This window comes from Neoarius graeffei, chromosome 14, assembly GCF_027579695.1.
Source record: "Neoarius graeffei isolate fNeoGra1 chromosome 14, fNeoGra1.pri, whole genome shotgun sequence".
NCBI lineage: Eukaryota > Metazoa > Chordata > Actinopteri > Siluriformes > Ariidae > Neoarius > Neoarius graeffei.
In genome coordinates, this window is record NC_083582.1 from 12,925,260 (window position 1) to 12,947,598 (window position 22,339).

At 46.8% G+C, this 22,339-nt stretch overlaps 1 protein-coding gene across 1 annotated transcript in view; it reads right to left on the reverse strand.

The window, feature by feature from the left end:
* LOC132897551 (zinc finger protein 385C-like) overlaps positions 1-22,339 on the reverse strand; it is a 58,892-nt gene that overhangs the window by 32,439 nt on the left and 4,114 nt on the right. Inside the window, exons 2-3 of the mRNA XM_060938813.1 lie at positions 6,898-7,025; positions 6,668-6,778 (exon numbers count right to left, since the gene is read on the reverse strand). Of these exons, the coding sequence (XP_060794796.1) occupies positions 6,668-6,778; positions 6,898-7,025 (239 nt within the window). The remainder of the gene's footprint in view (positions 1-6,667; positions 6,779-6,897; positions 7,026-22,339) is intronic.

The following is a 22,339-nucleotide window of genomic DNA, read 5'->3' on the forward strand; positions in this document are numbered from 1 at the left end:
TGGGACCAGCGGGCTTTCGTGCACTGGCTTAATCTTAGAGATGTGGAAGGTGGAGTGCACTCTCATTGACTTGGGCAGTTGGAGCCAGACAGCAGACTGGCTGATTATCCTCTGGATCGGGAATGGTCCGACGAACCGAGGTGCCAGCTTACGAGACTCCACCTGGAGCGGCAGGTCCTTGGCTGATAACCACACCTTCTGGCCCACCCGGTAGGTGGGCGCAGGCGTCCTCTGCCGGTTGGCTCCAGTAGAGTAGCTGGTGACTGACTTGAGGAGTGCAGCGCGGGCTTGAGACCAGGTGCGGCGGCATCGGCGTGCATAGGTGAGGGCAGCCGGGCAGGTGACCTCTCCCTCCTGGCTGGGGAACAGGGGGGGTTGGTAGCCATACACGCAGTGGAATGGGGACAGCCCAGTGGCTGAGCTGGTGAGGGAGTTGTGAGAGTATTCCACCCACAGCAGGTGCTCGCACCAGGCCCTAGGGTTGCGTGATGCCATGCACCGAAGTGCCTTCTCCAACTCCTGGTTAGTCCGCTCTGACTGGCCATTGGACTGGGGTCAGAATCTGGAGGTGAGGCTGGCGGTGGCCCCGAGTAGGTGACAGAACTCCTTCCAGAAAGAGGAGGCGAATTGCAGCCCCCGGTCCAAAACGATGTCCTTGGGCAGCCCATGGATGCGGAAGACATGCTGCAGGAAGATCTGGGCAGTCTCTTTGGCCGACGGTAGTTTTGGGAGGGGAACAAAGTGTGCCATCTTGCTAAAGCGGTCCACGATGGTGAGTATGACCATCATCCCGTTAGAAGGGGGCAGACCCGTAATAAAATCCAGGGAAATGTGGGACCAGGGTCGCATTGGCACAGGCAGAGGCTGGAGCAAACCGGCAGGAGGCCGGCTGGAGGACTTATTTTGATTACAGGTAGGGAAGGCTCGGATGAAGTCTCGCACATCCCTGCTCATAGTAGGCCACCAGAACCGTTGGGCGAGCAGGTGCTAGGTGCGAGTGGAACCAGGGTGGCAGGCTAGACGGGAGTCATGTCCCCATTGTATAACCTGGGATCGCAGGTCTTCAGGAACAAAGAGGCGACTAGCAGGGCATGCACTGGGGCTGGGTTGGTCACAGAGGGCTTCCCGCACTCATTCTTCGATGTTCCAGGTCAGAGCAGCAACGATACAGGGGTCAGGTAAGATGGGAGCCGGATCCTTGGAGGGGGCATCATCCTTCTGGAACTGGCGGGAGAGTGCGTCAGGCTTGGTGTTGCGAGATCTGGGCTGGTACGAAAGGGTGAAATTGAATCTGGTGAAAAAGAGAGCCCAGCGGGCCTGTCTGGGGTTGAGTCGTTTGGCGGTGCGGATGTATTCCAGATTCTTATGGTCTGTCCAGACCAGGAATGGGACTACACACCCCTCCAGCCAGTGACGCCATTCCTCCAGGGTGAGCTTGACCTCCAGCAGTTCCCGGTTGCCTATGTCGTAATTGCGTTCAGCCGGCGATAGTCGGTGGGAGAAGAACGCACAGGGATGGAGTTTGTTGTCATCCGCTGACCTCTGTGAGAGCACTGCCCCGACTCCCACATCTGAGGCGTCCACCTCTACAATGAATTGCCGCTCCACATCTGGCATCCGGAGGACGGGAGCAGTGGTGAACCGAGCCTTGAGGGTGGCAAAGGCTTCGTTGGCAGCCGGAGTCCAGGCGAAGGGCTGTTTGGTGCTGGTCAAGGCGGTGAGGGGTGATGCAATGGTGCTGTAATTACGAATTAATTTCCTGTAGAAATTTGCAAAGCCCAGGAACTGCTGAAGCTTCTTCCTGCTCTCTGGTACTGGCCATGAAGTCACTGCTGAGACTTTGGCAGGGTCCATCTGGATGCTCCCCTCTGCCACGATGTACCCCAGGAACCCCACAGACTTGGCATGAAACTCACACTTCTCCGCCTTGACGAAGAGGGAGTTTTCAAGGAGACGATGGAGCACTCGCTGGACATGCTGAGTGTGTTCGGACAGGGTTTGGGAGAAGATCAGGATGTCGTCGAGGAAAACGAACACGAACTTATTCAACATATCTCGCAGGACATCATTCACCAGAGCCTGGAATACCGCTGGCGTGTCAGTAAGGCCAAACGGCATCACCCGGTATTCATAATGACCGGTGGGGGTGTTGAACGCGGTCTTCCACTCGTCTCCCTCCCTTATCCGAACCAGGTGGTAGGCATTCCGGAGATCGAGTTTGGTGAAGACCGTGGCTCCCTGGAGCAGCTCGAAGGTGGAGGTGAGCAGTGGGAGAGGGTATTGGTTCTTGACGGTGATGTTGTTGAGACCCCTGTAATTGATGCAGGGGCGCAGGGATCCATCCTTCTTTCCCACAAAGAAGAACCCAGCGCCAGCGGGAGAGGAGGATGGACGGATGAGGCCGGCAGCCAGAGAGTCACTGATGTAGTCCTCCATCGCCTTCCTTTCCGGGGCGGACAGAGAGTAGAGATGGCCCTTGGGTGGTGCAGTGCCTGGGAGGAGATCAATGGCGCAGTCGTAGGGCCGGTGAGGAGGCAAGGAAGTGGCCTTGGCTTTGCTGAATACCTCCCAAAGGCTGTGATAACACACTGGGACATTAGTGAGGTCGGGGGCTGAGCTGGCAGGTGGAGTACGGGGGTGTAGAGTGGTGGATCGTAAGCAGGCCGGTGGCAGTCCTTGCCCCATTCTCTTATCGCTCCAGTGGCCCAGTCGAGGTGAGGACTGTGCTGGCGGAGCCATGGATAGCCCAGGATGAGAGGTTGGCCGGGGGAACGGAGCAGGTGAAACTGGATGGTTTCGTGGTGGTTGCCTGACAGAGTCATCGGAACAGGGGCAGTGAGGCGGGTGACGGTGCCAAGGAGATGGCCATCCAGTGCCCTGGCTGGAACGGGAGAGGATAAGTGATGGCTTTGCAGACCCAACTGGCGCGCAAGCTCGGTGTCCATGATGTTAGCCTCGGCGCCAGAGTCAACCAGGGCGGCCAGGGTGTGGGTGGAATCCAAAAGACGAAGACAAACTTGGAGCATAGGTTTCTGGCTGGTGGAGGAATGGATGGTCATTGAGCTCAGCCGGGCCCCTCCTATGTCCGGTGAGCTCGGGCTTTTACTGGGCAAGAGGCAGCACGATGACCGTCACCCCCACAGTACAGGCACAGATTGGAGGTGATCCGACGCTGGTGCTCTGCCGGGCTGAGGGAAGCACGGCCGATCTCCATGAGCTCTGACTGGTCCAGAAGGCTCGGCGGAGAAACAGCAGGAGACATAGAAGGGGCTGGGTTACTCTGTGCGCTGGTGACTGGCTGAGTCTGGCGGGCCCTCTCTCGTCGACGGGTCTGGACCTGGCGGTCAATGCGGACAGCCAGGGCAATGGCCTCATCGAGTGTCGATGGTTGTTTGTACGAGACCAATTCGTCCTTCATGTAGTCGGCCAGGCTGTGCAGAAAGGCGTCCACCAGCGCCTGCATGTTCCACTTGCTGTGCCGGGCCAAGGTCCGGAAATCGATCGAGTAGTCAGCCACTGTGCGTCTGCCTTGGCGAATACTCATCAGTCCTCCGGATGCCTCTACTGACGACGAGCCCAGGTCGAAGACCTTAGTCATCTCCGCTGCAAACAGGGAGAAGGAGGCACACGCCGGTGTCCAGCGTTCATACTCAGCAGTCCCCCACAGGCGGGCGCGGCCAGTCAGACGAGTGATGACGAAGGCCACCTTCGCCGCCTCCCATGCGAAGGTTCTGGGCTGCAGGTCGAACAGCAACCGGCAGCTGGTCAGGAAAGCACGGACTTGGGAGGGGTCACCGTCAAAATGCTCCGGACTGCTGACCTTGGGTTCCAGGGCATCGAGTGCAGCAGGAGCACCTCCCGGAGCTGGCATGTCAGCGGCGGGTATGACAGGGGCTGATGCAACAAGGGGCAGCGGTGGTTGACTCGGAGGAACAGGGGGTGCTAGGGCAGTGAGCAGCTGGAGTGCTTGGTCCAGTCGTTGTTGTTGGAGCTGTTGCTGCTGACCAAGCTGGATCAGGGCTGCAATGTCGGCAGACATCCGACTGACATCTCCTTCGGTGTGCTGCAGCCGGTCTAGGGCAGAGGGTTCAGGCGCTGACTCCATGTCAGGTCGTTCTGTCAAAGACCAGACAGGAGAGATCAAATGCACTCGAACCACAGTTTATTAATAACAGGAAAAGGGAGTTGGGAGAATGTGTGTGAAGTTCAGTGGCAGGAGGACTGAGAGGCAGGAATGGCTGGTAGGAGCATGGTGGTGATGTCTGAGGTCTCCCATCCAAGTACTGACCAGGCCTGGCCCTGCTTAGCAGCTAAGATCAGGCATAGTCAGAGAGGTGTGGCTGTAGGCTGACAGCTCTTGGGTTTCAGGCAGTCTCCCAGCAAGCAGGAGATAGAGAGCAGGCTGGAACACAGAGTCACAAATCAGGTAGCAAGAAAGGGGACAGAAATGCAGGGTCAGGTTACCAGGGCAGAAGAGTAGGGCTCCAGGCAGGGCTGCTCACACCAGGCAGATGGAGAGGCAGGCGAGCAGCAGGGCTGGGCGAGCTGGAGATCAGGCGAAGGTACAGGAGAGGCAGACAAGAGGCAGAGTCAACAGGACAGAAGGCAGATAAGGTTACCCGGGCTGGAGAGCAGACAGAGTCAGACGGAACAGAATATCTTCAGGAGTCAGAGTAGTAGGAACACAGAGCAGGTTATCACACTGAGAGTTGCAGACGATCTGACACAGAAGCTTGGGAGAACTGCAGTATAAAAATACACAGAGGAAAAGCAGGTGATCGGCAACAGTCAATGACAGTCACTGAAAGTAAATAAGAGGAAGTGAGTGCGGCCGGTAATGCTGAGTGGAGATGTTACCTGAAGAGAGAAGCCCACAGGTTGGACCATAACAGAATTCCAGATTTTGGACATTATATTCCAGGTATTTAACAGACACTCTTATCCAGAGCAATGTATAACATACCCAGAACAGCCTGCGGAACAGTGCCTTGCTCAAGGACACTTCAGCCATTTCTGCTAGTCCAGGGAATTGAACCAGCAACCTTATAGTCCCAAAGCTGCTTCTCTAACCATTAGGCCATGGCTTCCCCCACTTGTACAGTCTACTCAACATGGAAAGTCAGTGGAATATACTGGATACAAGTCAAGACTGGGTTCACTCCATGAGGGGGTTGATTTCCAAAGAACTTGATCAACAGCATAAAGCACTGAAAAGAGAGAAACCAGCAACTGTCTCCTAAAACCCTACTGCCCACATGCACCACTTTGCTCCATCTACTGCCAAAGCCATGCAGCTTGATTGGTTGCATTTATCACCAGAGGAGAGAGTGAATACATCAATGATGATGCCTGGGAAGTGGTACAGCCCACTTGAGGGGAAAAAAAAGGCCTTGAGCTGTGGTCAAAAGAGAACTTTCATTAAAGTTCCACAGTCAAGAGAAATAACCACTCTGACTAAACTGTTCTTTCTATTACCAATATTTTGAGGAGACAACTTGGTGTGATGTCCATTTTCATCACATTTCCATTAAAGGGCATATCATGGGTAAATTCATGGGTAATTCTCCTATTTTATATTAAACTTTGGTCAAATATCTGTAACATTCTGCATTCTCTGCAATTTTTTTTACCTTGCATAATACCAGAAAAATTCAGTTGAAATCAAGCCATTTGAGGCGAATTGGTCCGCCTCTGAAAAAACTTGCCATTTGGATTTCCCGGCAAACATTGATTTTCATGACATCATCTGCAGGACGCCTCCCTCTGAATCCTACATCAGCGCTGGTTTGTTTATGAGAAAACGACCTGGTGGTTTTATGCAAATTTCTTCAACATTATCGCATAACTATTAAAATGGTTAACAGATGTATCGTAGGAGGGTGTAGCAACACCAATCATGATGGGATTAGTACTCATCGGTTTCCAAAAGACCGGACAATGAGAGAGAAATGGGAGCACTTGGTCTACACAGGCTGTGCACTTAAACCGTGCAAAGCTCGCACAGCCTGCTCGCGCTTCTGCAGATAACGTCATGATTCTGGCTCCAGACTCCCTTGGGATTTTTCCAGACGCGTTTTGTTATTTTATTTTTTTCTGCTGTAGACAGATGGCCTTGTGCAAGATTACCCTTCTGGATGAGTGTGTAAAGGGACATACTTTCATATAAAAAAACCCCGAAATTGGTCCAGAATATGCCCTTTAATGTACAAATGTACAATACAAAATACCTGTTTTTATACAGGTAGCAGTAGGCAGGTGGTAAAATAGTAAAGAGCACACAGCCTTCAACAGGGTTTTCCTCAGTCATAAGAATCAGATGCACTTGCTGGGGTAGACCAATCCCCTGCTCTTTACAACCAAGGTTTTGCTTTATTCTCTCTGGCTGAACGGTTTCCTGCCTCTCTACTAAAACTGACACTCACGTGTCTTCTGTCTGTTCTTGTTCTGTTTTTATCTTCTTTGAGAAGATTTCAGTACTTGTTGGAATGGACTGGATTTTGTTATGCTGTCACACTCCACACAGCCACCAGAGGGTGAAAGTGAAATCCTGTTCAACTCCTATTCACGTCTCCTTTAAGCCTGACAAACTGCACCTGCTGCCACTTGACACTGCTCATTTAAGGACTCTGATTGTGTGTGTGTGTGTCCATCCATCTATCTGTCTCACTGTTGAGTTGAAGCGGAGGTGACAGATATTGCAGGTGATGATTTGTTTCTTCTTTAGTGATTGTGCGATGCTGAAAGTGTGGCTGATAACTGCTTTCTGAACAGGATCCGTCTTTACACACACACACACACACACACAGAAAGGGAGGAAAAAAGCTTTATAAGTGTAGTGCTAAAGCTGCATTCAGTGCAACTTCTTCTCTCTGTAAGATACAAAGTGTTTTCACACACCATGTTGAAGTTGGAGAAGAGGCTGAGAGGTGACGTGTTGTTTACTTTCAGAGGCAGACAGTGCTTCGGGTCCATCTGAGGCTGAACAGGAAGTGATGTCAGCAAAGCACTGCCCTGGACTGGATTTCCTGTACAGACAGGAAACAGAGTGATTTAGACATGAGAGAAGTTGTTTCTCTTTATCCACATCACTATAGCAGGCAGCAAATTAAAGGAAAAACTTAAAAAGGTGAGTTGGTGATGAACAGTGTGATACAATCAAGCAATTAACATCATATCATGATTTGTGTCTTGTATAAAAAGGTTAGAACAACAACAACAAAAAAAAAACTGGTTTGCAGCCAAATACAAAAGCATCAATGGGTGTAATAAATGGGTGGACGGATGGAGTAAAAAAGGGAAAGAAACAGACATGGGTAGATGAATGTATGACTGGATGGATGGTAAGAAAGTAGATAGACGGATGGATGCATAGATGGATGAATGAGTGAATGGAAAGAGTTAGACATATAAAAGAATGGATGGAGGGCAAGAAAGAGTGATTAATGGATGAATGGAAATAGATGGATGGATGATGAAAAGAGACAGATGGACGATGCTGTGGCAGCAGGGGTGTAGTTGAGTGTTGGCTGTGAACAGCAAGGATGCAGGTTGAACCAGTAGGTAACATGTGATGAGGTGGACCTGTGTCTAATTATTGGCTGTCTATTAACCTGTGTCTTTTAGTCAGCCAGGAACGAGAGAGAGAGCTGTGACACCCCATCATGCGTGTGTGTAGTGTTGTTGTATATGTCGTTACAAGTCACTGAAAAATGTGAAAATAAAAAGAACACACCTGTTCTGAAACCTGCTTCCAGTTCCTCTGTTTCCTACAAGTTCAAGAGTTGTTACACTGGTGCCGAAACCTGGGACTGAGGAACGTATGCTGCCATGGATTCCGAACCATTCAGACAGCACCTCCAAACGCTTGCCAATGACCTCCAGTGCCAGCAGCATGCCCTCATCGCACTGTCAGTCAATCAGGGGCAGTGCTTCTGGGCTCTGCTGAAAGCCCAGGCAGAAGACCAGCAGGTGATCTGGAGCTGGATCCAGTCAACGGGTGCTTCAGCAGTCGATCCTGTGGTCAGCGTGCCCATCCAGCTGGTCAAGATGGGGCCACAGGATGACCCCAAAGCCTTCCTCAAGTTGTTTGATCATGTCGCGGAGGTGAGCCCATGGCCAATTTTACAGTGGGCGGCTCGCCTATTAATGCTCCTGTTGGGGAAAGCCCAGCTTACGGCTTGGCAGCTCCCAGCCACCAGCATGCTAGAGTACCCCAACCTGAAGCGAGCCATCCTATAGCGTGTCGGCTGTGGTCCAGAAAAGCAGCACCAGCACTTCCGCTCACTGACATACAGTGAAGTGGGCTGCCATTTGTGTTCATGCAACAGCTCTGGGACGCCTGCCAACAGTGGCTGCTGACAGGCGAGTGCAATGTCGAGTCCATCATCGAGTGAGTGACACTGGAGCAGTTCTGCCGAGCGAGATGTCCACATGGGTCTGGTGTCACTGAGCAGCGTCACTGGAGGAGGCAGTCCAGCTGGCCGAGGACCACCTGACAGTGTTTCCAGGAGCAGGCGCCCCTGCAGCAGTTGAATCCTCCATCCTAACATGGCGCTCTCCTTCCCATATTTTTTTATTATTAAGGATAGGCTATATCAAGTGACACAGGTCGCTCAAACTAAAGAAAAGATTACAGTTGTTGGTCCCGAAGAGCCGTACTTTTATTCCATGTTGCTCATCATAATTCTATGGCTGGGCATTTGGGGCAGGATAAAACACTAAATCATCTCATGGCCCATTTCTATTGGCTAGGGATTCATACCAATGTCTGCAGGTGGTGTGTAACATGTCACGAATGCCAGTTGGTAAATCCAGTGGTCATGCCAAAAGCGCCATTGCGCCCATTACCATTAATTGAGATCCCCTTCGAAAGAATTGGCATGGATCTCATCAGGCCATTAGATCAATCTGCACACAGGTATCACTTTGTATTAGTCATAATGCAACACAATATCCAGAAGCAGTGCCTCTTTGCAATATTTCAGCATGCAGTGTTGCGGAGGCACTCTTCCGTGTTATCTCCCGAGTCGGGATTCTGAAAGAAATCCTGACTAATCAAGGCACTACTTTTATGTCATGCACAATGCGTGAATTATATGAATCACTGGGGATTAAATCGATTCATACAAGTGTTTATCATCTGCAAATGGATGGGCTAGTCAAACAATTTAACCAAACACTTAAGAATATGATTAGTAAATTCATTCATGGGGATGCTAAAAACTGGGATAGGTGTCTTGTTTGGGGCTCCAGCAATGTTTCACTATCTCATGGACCGAATTCTCCGTCCCCACACTGCATATGCAGTGGCCTACTTAGATGATTAATTATATCATTTATAGCAAAGATTGGGAGTGGCATTTACAGCATCTTAGGGCAGTGCTGAGGCCACTGAGCCGTGCTGGGCTCACAGCAAACCCGAAAAAGTGTGCAATTGGATGGGTAGAAGTACAGTATCTGGGCTTCCACTTGGGTCATGGGCAGGTGCGATTGCAGTGACTGCGACTGCAGCAATTGCAGCCTGCCCAAGACCTAAGACCAGAAAGGGGGTGAGGCAGTTCCTGGGGCTGGCTGGATCTTATAGGCAGTTCATGCTTAACTTTTCAGATGTCACCAGCCCACTGACTGACCTCACTAAAAAGGGGGCACCAGGTCCAGTCCAGTGGACGGAGCCCTGCAAACGGGCTTTTGCTCAGATAAAGGCAGTTTTGTGTGGGGGGCCTGGTGTTGCATTCTCCTGACTTTTTTTTTTCTCTCCCTTTTGTTTTACAGACCGATGCATCAGAGGGCTGGGGGTCATTTTGTCCCAGGTGGTAGTGGGGGAGGAGCATATGGTGCTGTACATCAGCCACAAGCTCTCCATGCAAGAGTCAAAGTACAGCACGATAGAAAAAAAGTGTCTGGCCATCAAGTGGGTGGTCCTCACTCTCCAGTACTACCTGCTAGGACACCCATTCACCCTCTGTTTTAACCATGCCCCGCTCAAGTGGCTCCATCACATGAAATGCCAACGCGCTGATCACTTGTTGGTAGCTGGCCCTTTAGCCCTTTAAATTTGAGGTGGTCCACAGGCCAGGGGCACAGATGGTAGTGGCAGATTACCTCTCCTGCTGGAGGTGAGAGTCAGCTGCAGGCTGGACAGCTCCCCGGCCTGAGTCAGGCGATGGGGGTATGTGGCAGCAGGGGTGTGGTCGAGCGGCAGCTGTGAATGGTGAGGAGGCAGGTTGAACCAGTAGGTGATATGTAATGAGGTGCACCTGTGTCTAATTACTGGCTGTCTATTAATTTGTGTCTCTGTGTGTCTTTCAGACAGCCAGGAATGAGAGAGAGAGCTGTGACACCTTGCCGTGGGTGTGTGTGTGTAGTGTATTTATATGTTGTTACAAGTCACTGAAAAGTGTGAAAATAAAAAGAACACATCTGTTCTGAAGCATGCTTCCAGTTCTTCTGTTTCTCACAAGTTAGAGTTGTTACAGATGCAAAGATGCATGGATGGGAAGAAAGAGATGGAATGATGAGTGGATGGAGACAGATGGATGATAGAAAGAAGAAATGTATGAATGTAGAGATGGAATGATAGCTGAAAGGCAATGGAACTATTTTCTTCAGTGGATTATATAATTTTACCATTGCAATGATGGATGGAGGAATGGATGGGTCACCCTATCATCGAGAGATCATGAGCTCAAATCCTGAAGATGACACAGTTATTCTTCACAAAAGTCTATGGAGCAAAATTGGCTCTCTGGGTGGGAGGGACATACACACTTTCTCTCTCTCCCCTGTCAATTACAGCAACATTAACCAATTGTTGGCATTTGTGAGCTCATGTATGTGGAAGAGAGCAGATACCGCTTTTTTCTGGGTGTGTTACACTGTCCTGTGACATCTCTGAGAAACCAGGCATTAGCCTTGATCCTTCCTGGAGGGTATAATAAGGGAGAGGTGGATGGTGGGTGGGAATTGGCAGGTGACCATATTAGGGAGAAGAATTGAGAAACACACTGGTGGATTTTTCCTTTATTCATTACCTGATTGCACAGAGCAGTATGATTCCTTCTTTAGCTTTAGTACTTGTAAGAATGTGGACAGCTAGCACTACAGGTCAGACAATACATTTACTGAGGAAACACAATTACACATGTAAAATAAAAATATACAGCACAACCGGATATACAGTAAATAAGATCAAGCTGCGAACGTGCCAGCTCGTGGATCCAATGATATATCCGATGCCTGCTTTAGTTTGGATCATTTCCACTACTTAAATGGGATTGATGTGAATGCAAGCCAGAGCAGCTCTGATATGCTATAATATAGAGTGTGGATAATGTGCAGCGACTAAAGCTTTTAAAGACCCATCAATGTCTATTTTAACACACTGAGGCCATTCAGTGATATGAACCAAAGTGAACGGAACATTTCATTTCCTTGATGGCTTAAAACACCACTGTGTTAAATGAATACCATGTTATTATTGCTAAATTCATTGTGTGTGTGTGTGTGTGTGTGTGTACGCACTAGAGTAATGCAATTTATCTATGCTTCTACTTTTGGACATTTTAATAACAATATAGTCATGTAAGGAAATTAAAGTACAAAAAAAAACATCCACAAGCAACATTTGAAATATTTGCATATTATGGAAATGATGTGCAAATACTCTAATGTACTGTGTGATGCTTCGTGAGGTCACAGTGGGTCAGAGTAAAATGAGCATAATCAGTCAGGCCATTTTGTGGTGTTTACCAGGACATGATTGGTGTTATTTTACTTATTTTTTATGTAATGCACTCATTACAGAGAGATGTTAGGAACTTAAAAAATGGGTTTGCACATGAACAAATTTGATCAGTGTCACGAATAGCACTAGTTCCTGGCAGCCTTCAAACATGGCCACTACGGATGACAATTCCCAAGCACCATAGCACCCTACCGCTCCCAAGTTTTGATTACTACAACACCTGCTCCTCATCACACTTATGCAGTCACACTATTTAAAGACCACAACCACTCGCCTTCAGTACAAAGTATTGTTCCATGTCTCTGTATGATCAGGTACAGAGGCATGGAACAGCCATTCTGTTTCCCGTACTGACTTCCATGACATTGATTCTGCTTTTGTTTATACTCAGATTCTGAGTTAGTTATCTGCCTCACCATGGACGCAGCAGAAGAGACAGCAAATCGCTCTTTCTGCGCAAGGACAATTGTTAGAACACCACGAATAGATGTTGAGCAATTTGAACATCTGTATTTCTCAGCTCATGGCTACTGTTTCACAGGCCCTCCTGACACATCCAGTGCCCGCAGAAAACTCCTCCACGATTGTTCCTTGACCGCACAAGTTCTCTGGGGATGAATCTGAGTGTAAAGGTTTCCTTCTGCAATGCTCACTGTATTTTACAGCACAAACGGGGACTTCTGACCAGCAGAAAATAGTCCAGTTTCTAGATCTGCTTACTCGCCAAGCCTTAGGGCCTGGTTCCACAACACCAATAACTATAGCTATACCTATAACTACAACTATGATGATAACTATGCCTGAATTTAGTTCCAGTCTGGAGCAGTCACACCACAATTATAATTCTGATTATAATATTGGTTGGTCCTGCCACTCAGGTAAATAAATGCATGCAACTTAGGAATAGTCATGGAAGTTTTTTCCAAGTAGTAGCACATTATTCCGGGTCATACTGTACAACTTGGACTTCAAAACAACCTGTGCACATACTCCAGTGGTTGACAAAATACACATTGATCACAGACTACAGAAATATAATAAAAAAGGATACAAAATACAGAGTAGTTATGGATTTTAATACGGATGCATCACCGGATCGGTCACAGACGTTTCAGTATATTACAGATTGGTTACGAATTTCATATGGATGATGCATCACAGATGGAAAATTAAGAAGCCCAAAACAATTAAATGTTTGGACTGCCAAAGTTCATAATTAAAATATCCTATCTGCATTTTTATGTTTGCTTTATTAATTTACTATTGATATTTCATGGAATATCACATATCCATGAATAAAAGATCCGTGCTTTGTATTATATATTTTTTATTTTCCATGTATTTGTATTCTGTGACTTCATGATGCAACAAAGATGTACATAGATGCCCGGGAAAAATAGCATATGGTCAGACAATGTCACATGTAACCAATTACCTGATTGGTCAGATGTTTTATCAGATTGGGTTCAGGCCTGGAAAAATTGCTCCAGAAGCAATCTCACCAATACTGATAAACACAGGCCTGGACTGTAGGTATTGTTATTGGTCTGGCGTGACCACCAACCACATAAACTGCAGGGGATGAATTTATTTATAGTTATCGTTATAGTTGTAGTTATAGTTAAAGTTATCGGTATTGTGGGAACGGGCCTTTACAATGGGCCTGCACAGTATGGGAGGCCGGAGGTGAACTCACAACATCATATGATCGCTTCATTGAACCTTTTAAGAGAGTTTTTGACCATCAGCCTGCAGGGATCAAGGTAGGAGAAAAATTGCTGACTATCCAGCAAGGAGAGAGGAGAGTGACCGATACACCCTTGAATTCTGTACGTTGGCTGCTGGTGGTGGATGGAATGACCCAGCACTGAAGGCAGTTTTTCGTTAAGGTCTGGACCCACTCATCCTCACAGAACTGGCATGTCATGATGAACAGCACACCTTAGACTCCCTGATCGACCTATCTACTAAGTTGGACAATCTCCTACTATACACAATTGGCTCTTGTTCCAGTTCACCTCCCATCTACACAGTCCCCTATGTCTCAGAATCTCCCCATGTTCTTTCTGTACTACTAGACTCTGGGCCAGAGGGTAACTTCATCAACCTCAAGGTCATTCAAAGGTTAGAGATACCCAAAGACAAACTCCAATGACCAGCAAGTCTCAAAGCAATTGACGGCAGACCCATAGGGGAGGGGTTGGTCACCAAGCATACCACACTGCTGCAGATTCAGGTTGGAGCCTTGCACAAAGAACACATTTCTCTGTATGCCACCCACACTTCCAATCAGGCTATTGTTCTGGGGTTCCCCTGGCTCCAACTTCATGACCATCTCATCTTCTGGCAACAAAGAGAGATTCTGTGATGGTCTGCCTCCTGCCATCAGAACTGCCTGCAATTGCCTCACCTCATCCTGACTTCTACCACTGTGGAGAGTTCCTCACCCAAAGGCATAGAACATGTTCCGTTCTGCTACCATGAACTCAAGGAGGTATTCAGTAAATGTAAAGCCAGCAGACTACCTCCTGGGCACTACCCTTCCACGCTGCCGCATCTACCCACTGTCTATCACTTAGCAATCTGCCATGGAGGAGTATGTCCAAAAAGCCCTACAGCAAGGTGATATCTATCCTTCCACATCTCCAGGCTTCTTTTTCATGGAGAAGAAAGGAAGAGGCCTTAGACCCTGTTTCAACTATCGTGGACTGAACCAGATCACCATAAAGTACCCATATCTGCTACCACTAGTACCTTCCACATTGGAGCAACTACAATCCACCAGAATGTTCACCAAGTTAGACCTGAGAAGTGCCTACAACCTGGTGTGTGTTCAATAGGGTGACGAGTGGAAGATGGCACTCAGCACCACCTCTGGTCACTTCGAATACCTGGTCATACCATATGGGCTCTCTTGCATGTCCAGTGTGTTCCAATGCCTGATCAACGACATGCTGGGACGCTATGTCATAGTCTACATCGATGACATTCTGATCTACTCCCCGGACAAAGCTAGCCACCAGGAACACGTCAGGTTGGTACTCACCAGGCTCCTAGAAAATCAGCTAGATGTCAAAGCAGAGAAATGTGAGTTTCATGTCTCACAAATCTCATTCCTGGGATATGTAATCAGTGCCAGAAGAGTTAGTATGGATGTGAACAAGGTTATCACAGTAACCACCTGGCCAACCCCCTCCCCCCTCCACCAAAGAACTCCAACATTTCCTCAGATTTGCAAACTTTTATCGCCAATTCATTAAGGGATTCAGCACAATTGCAGCTCCTCTCACCATGCTACTTAAAAAGGGGCCCAAGCAGCTGGAGTGGAACCAAGGGGCAGAAAAGGCATTTCTACAACTTAAGTCTGCCTTCACCACTGCACCAAAACTCAAACACCCAGACCCCACCCAGCCCTTCATGGTAGAAGTAGGTTTGTCAGACTGGAGTCAGGGGTGTCCTATCCCAGTGCTTTGTGGAAAAGCCCAAGCTGCACCCTGTAGCGTTTTTCCTCTAAGAAAGTCATGCCTGCTGAACAGAACTATGACATAGAGAATAGGGAACTTCTTGCGATTAAACTGGTCCTGGAAGAGTGGCGGCTTGAGAGTGCCGCATACCTGTTTGTCATATTCACAAGTCATAAGAACCTCAAATACCTCAAGACAGCCAAAAGATTGAAACCTTATTAGACATGTTTGGCTCTCTTCTTTACAAGGTTTCAGTTTACTATCGCATACCATCCTGACTCCAGAAATACTAAGGCTGAAACACTGTCCAGAATTCATGCCTCCACTACATTAGATCAGGAGTCCACACCTATCCTACCACCCAAGTGCTTTGTGAACACTCTCTCCTAGGAGATCGCCAAGGAACCAGTGCAAGTTCAACCTCACAACCCCCCAGAAGCATGTCCACCTGGTCTTACATTTGTCCCACCACAATACCGATGTCACCTCATCACTTGGGTGCACTTGCCCCCTGCCACTGGACATCCCAATAGTCAACATACATACCAGCTCTTAAGGTCAAAATATTGGTGGGAGAACATGAGGAAATCAACCAGTTCATCTCTTCCTGTTCCATCTGTGCCCAGGCCAAGGTGCCCTGGGTCCCACCAACGGGTAAGCTCATGCCACTACCCACACCTCAGAGACCAGGGTCCCATCTGGCAATTGACTTTATCACTAATTTACCCAAATCACAAGACAACACAGTTATTATGGTGGTCATTGATCATTTTTCCAAGGCTCTGAAGCTCATCCCCTTGCTTGTCCTACCCACAGCTTTCAAAAATGCCAAACTAATCTTTAGCCATGTCTTCAGGTGCTACAGGATCTCCAAAGACATCGTGAGTGATCAGGGACCCCAATTTTTATCCAGATTATGTGCCAAGTTCATGGACAAATTAGGAGTGCCAGTGAGTCTAACCTCTGGGCATCATCCTCAATCCAGTGGACAAGCAGAACATGCCAACCAGGAGATTGGGTGCTTCCTGAGAGTGTTCTGGATGGAGAACAAGACTGGTCACAGTTTCTCCCACAGGTAGAATATGCGCAGAACTCACTCAAGCATTCAGCCACTCAACTCATCCCTTTTCAATGTATCCTAAGATACCAACCTCCAGTGTTCCTATGGGCCAACTCACCCATGTATATCTTGGCCATAGATGCATAGTTTTGGAGAAGCAAACATGTGTGGAAGAGCGTTCACCAACGACTTCAGCAAGTGTCCCGTACATACACGCTCTATGTCTACAAGCATAGAGAGGAAACTGCAGTATATGCACCTGGAGACAGAGTCTGGGTGTCCACTAAGGACCTACATGATCCTAACACTTGTAAGAAGCTCAGTGCTAGGTACATTGGCCCTTTCAAAGTCTTACGACAGATCAATGTGGTCTCATACAGACCAGAACTCCCACAACACTGACATCCATCACCCACATTCCATGTGTCATGTTTGAAGACTGCTATTCCTGGACCTCTCGCCACGAACACACCAATCGTAATTCAACCATTACCTCTCGAATTGGAAGCACAGCCGGTATACCAAGTACACAAACTCCCCCATTCCTGTCGCAGACAGGGCAACCTGGAATATCTAGTGGACTGGGAGGGGTATGGTCCAGAGGAGCACAGTTGGGTATCCACCAGGGACATCCTAGATCCACTCCTGACTCAGGAATTCCACGCCCAATATACCGAAAAGCCAGCACCCATAAAGCACGGTCGCCCCAGAAAGGAGCACATTGGGGTTCTCTCGCGAATAGCGCTAGTTTGTGGCAGCCTTCAAACATGGCCGTCATAGACTACAATTCTTAAGCACAGTGCCCTCCCTCTCCCAAGTTTTGATTACCGCCACACCTGTTCCTCATCACACTTCAGCAATCACACTATTTAAGGACCACAACCACTCAACCTCAGTGCAAAGTATCATTCTGTGTCTCTGCACTTGATCATACCAAGTTGTTCTGTTTCCCATACTGACTTCCATGACATTGACCCTGCTTTTATTTATACTTGGACTCTGAGTTAGTTGTTTGCCTCTGACATTCTGTTTGCTGATTGACCAACCCTCTGCCTATACCTGACTCTACTTCCTGTTTCACATTTTGGATTTGGCTGCTAGTTTGTGACGCACTCACTCTCCCCTGCAACTGCATCTGTAAGTGCCTGCACCTGCTGACAGTCAGTGTATGATGGCAAAGGTTTTGTTCATTTAAACATTTAATGATGATATATAAAGACACTATCCTTTCAATGGAAATAAAATATATATTTTTGACATTTTTGAAGAGACACAAACCAGTCTTGTATATCAACTATAAATTAGTAACCTTTCTCAACTCTCAAGTACAAAGGTTTTTTTTTTCTGTTTGTTTTGTTGTTTTTTAATTTTTGCTTTACTGTAGGGTTGGGCTGATGGATGATGCCATCGTGCATCACTGATGGCTGACAGTCATCACGATGTTGAGCCCAGCAGATCCTGGTCTGGACATTACACCCCCCTTGGCTTTTTACCCATTTTGTTACATTACAATAAATAATTTATTTATTTATTTATTTATTTATTTACTTATTAATCTGAATTTTATGTAATGGATCTGCACAAAATAGTCTAAGTTGGTGAAGTGAAATGAGAAAAAAAAAATTTAATTAAAAAATAAAAAACTGAAAATTGGCGTGTGCATATGTATTTACCCCCTTTGTTATGAAGCCCCTAAAAAGTTCTGGTGCAACCAATTACCTTCAGAAGTCACATAATTAGTGAAATAAAGTCCACCTGTGTGCAATCTAAGTGTCACATGATCTGTCAGTACATATACACCTTTTCTGAAAGGCCCCAGAGGCTGTAACACCACCAAGCAAGAGGCACCACTATCCAAACAACACCATGAAGACTAAGGAGCTCTCCAAACAAGTCAGGGACAAAGTTGTTGAAAAGTACAAGTCAGGGTTGGGTTATAAAAAAATATCCAAATCTTTCATGATCCCCCGGAGCACCATCAAATCCATCATCATCAATTGGAAAGAACATGGTACCACAACAAACCTGCCAAGAGAGGGCCGCCCACCACAACTCACGGACCAGGCAAGGAGGGCATTAATCAGAGAGGCAGCAAAGAAACCAAAGGTAACCCTGAAGGAGCTGCAGAGTTCCACAGCAGAGACTGGAGTATCTGTCCATAGGACCACAATAAGCCATACACTGCACAGAGCTGGGCTTTATGGAAGAGTGGCCAGAAAAAAAGTAATTGCTTAAGAAAACACGTTTGGAGTTTGCCCAACAGCATGTTGCAGACTCCCCAAACACGTAGAAGATTTTCTGGTCAAATGAGACTAAAATTTAACTTTTTGGCCATCATGGGAAATGCCATGTGTGGTGCAAACCCAACACCCTGAGAACACCATTCCTACAGTGAAGCATGGTGATGGCAGCATCATGCTGTGGGGATATTTTTCATCTGCAGAGACAGGAAAGCTGGTCAGGACTGAAGGAAAGATGGATGGCACTAAATACAGGGCAATTCTGGAGGAAAACCTGTTTGAGTCAGCAAAAGAGGTTTGAGATTGGGACAAAGGTTCACGTTCCAGCAGGACAATGACCCTAAACATGCTGCTAAAGCTACATTGGAGTGGTTTAAAGGGAAACATTTAAATGTGCTGGAATGGCCTAGTCAAAGCCCAGACCTCAATCCAATTGAGAATCTGTGGTCAGACTTGAAGATTGCTGTTCACCAGCAGAACCCATCCAACCTGAAGGAGCTGGAGCAGTTTTGCTTTGAGGAATGGGCAAAAATCCCAGTGGCTAGATGTGACAAGCTCATAGAGACTTATACAAAGTGACTTGCAGCTATAATTGCCGCAAAAGGTGGCTCTACAAAGTACTGACATTAAGGGGGTGAAAAGTTATGCACGTTGACATTTTTCTGTTATTTTGTCCTATTTGTTGTTTGCTTCACAATAATAAAACAATTTCACATCTTCAAAGTTGTATACATGTTCTATAAATGAAATGATGCAAACCCTCAAACAATCCATTTTAATTCCAGATTGTGAGGCAACAAAACCCAAAAAATGCTGGGGGGGACTTTTGCAAGGCACTGTACAAGGAGGTTTGAGCAGCTTTTCAACCTCTCTCTCTTTCTCCTTCCATTCCCTCGTGTGCAGTCTAATCTGACTCATTCAGAGGAACATAATTATAACTGCTGTTCTGTGGAATTATGAGAAAAGATCACATCTTACACCATGAACACAAACTGTTTCTTTTAAACTAGCACAAAAATAATCCATCCAATTTCAGTCTGTCCCATCAGCATTAGCATTTAAAAGAATTGGAGGATTTGAAACACCAAAAAGTGTTACTGCTAAAGTCCAATCATGTCTAATGCTTTCACTTCATTGGACATTTGTAATGGATGGATTGAGAACAGGAGTGGAGAAGGGAAGGTAACACAAGGGTAGGTTTAATCCTAAACTGGAAACCAAAACACTGCAGAAACATGAAAATTACGAGCAACTTAGTAACACAAGAAAAATGCTTAAGCTTCACTCACAACCCGCTGTACGGGCTGCTATGGGCGGTCTATGGTAAAAAATTTGGCAAAACCATGCTTGAGACTTGTGCGACACTTGTGTGTGTTCAGCGCCGTAGAAGGTCGCAGACTGCCTGTGGAGACTTTTGGTCCTGCACATGCAAACTCTACGGGTCTTGCGACAAATCAAGAATGCATACACTACGTACAGGACCCGTATTCCTTTTGTACGCCTGAACCAAGTCAGCAGCACAGACAGTAGGAACTGTTTGCGATGACAGTAAGATGCATGAATGACGCACGGTCATTGTATGAGTGACATGCCTCAGAAATACTACACAAGTATTCCACACTTGCTATTTGTGCAGCCTGCAAGACAGAAGTGCATCTCACTTTCTACCCCTATGTGTGGCATACGACCCGTACGCAGCGCACGCAACCTGCACACGACATGAGGGGCAAGACTCTGGGTATATATATTGGGGGAGGAACCAAGGAACCGATCATGTAGCATGTAGCATTGTAGAAGGGAAGAAGACCACCTAATTTGCTGTTTTTATTTGAGTATATGATAATTTACCATGCAAACGTCAAATAATAAAACATGAGTATAAGGGAATAATGCATTTTATTACATTGTAAAAAATCCCAACTAAATAGCCCAACAGTTTGAGCACTGAAACACACTTTGACTCCGAGCTGCTGTCCTGCTCTTGCCCCTGCTGAGTGGTGGGACGGGGTGTCAGGATGTCCTTGTCCTCATCACTGAGCATGGCACAATGGCCTGACAGCGATGATGGGATTGCAGTGTCCTCACTTCTGGGCATTGTTAGCTGAAACATACATGAAAATCAGCATATATAATATTAATTACATAAGCATATAGATACTGAAATGAATGTTTAAAGCATGTGTATTTACTTGTGAAAATATATCTGGCGGGATGCTGTGCCTTCTGCCAGCTTGAAGGCATACTCCTCCCTGTCCGTGCAGGGCTCGCCGGTGCTGCTACCATCATCAAATTCTTCCTCCTCCTCCCCCTCTGCTGTTTCAGGTTGGGGTACTTCACTTTTGCTCGCTTCTTCTTGGATCCCATTTTCTAAACTTTAAACTGAAATTTTTTAATTTTTCCCACAAAATATCAAATGTTCTTCAGTCGAAAGACAGATACAGAATGTTGCAGACACGCTGGTTTTATACCCACTCCTGGCTTGCATCACACGCACGTTATGAGTGATTGTAACGTGCTAATCACATGCGTCACACATGCTTCACAAGTGTGGCCCATACTCGTAGCAGAGGAAACTAGTAAAATGCAAGTCTCACACACTCCACACTCACTGAACACACACTGATCACGTGCGTCAGATATACGCTTTCTACGGGCTAACGGCACAATTTTTCCCATGCCTCAAGGAAGTCAGGTGTGCAACCTGTACTTGACAAGTACTTTGCCCGTACTCATCCCCCAAACTTTCCCCCGGGTTCACCGCGACCCTGCGGCACGACTGCGAGCTACTAAACTCTGCGACCCATGCATGTTCAAAACACTTACGGCGGGTTGTGAGTGAGGCTTTAAGTAGATGAAAAAGGGAAAGACAAGTTATAGACACACAAAATAATGAAACAAAGAACTGGTGAACACAATCAAAAGAAAAAATGAACCAGTCACAAGACAAGGGAGCAGAACCAAACCAAACAGAAACCTAAGCTTTGGTTCCATTTATTGCAAAGTGCATCTGATGAGCTACACACACGGCTTTCATCCACTCATCCTCAACACACACTCTAGTAACTTTTATCTTGTGCTGCACTTATAGAGATCCAGTGACAGAGCAAAGGTCACATGCTAATCACTGCTCTTGACATGCTAACGGTGTTTGTTCCCAATGCTAAATGTTCATGGAATTCATTTTAACTTTTACACACTCAACACTGTACACACACACACACACACACACACACACACACACTTTACAAATAGAGGCTGACAAGGAACTGGGGCTGGAGCTGGTATACAGTGCTCAGCGTATACACCCCCTTTGAAAAGTAACATTTTAAACAATATCTCAATGAACACAATTTCCAAAATGTTGACAAGACAAAGTTTAATATAACATCTGTTTTACTTATAACGGGAAAAAGTAAGGTTAACAATATAACTTAGATTACACATTTTTCAGTTTTACTCAAATTAGGGTGGTGCAAAAATGAGTACACCCCACAACAAAAACTCCTACATCTAATACTTTGTATGACCTCCATGATTTTTAGTGACAGCACCAAGTCTTCTAGGCATGGAATGAACAAGTTGGCGACATTTTGCAACATCAATCTTTTTCCATTCTTCAACAATGACCTCTTTTAGTGACTGGATGCTGATGGAGAGTGATGCTCGACTTGTCTCTTCAGAATTCCCCAAAGAAAATAATTTCTTTACACCACAAAGATGAAGGCTACAAGATCAGCAAAGCTTTACTTATCAGTCAGAATACTGTAGCAAAAGTGGTACAAAAATTTAAGAAAGATGGAACTGCAACCATCTCACAGAGACATCCAGGTCA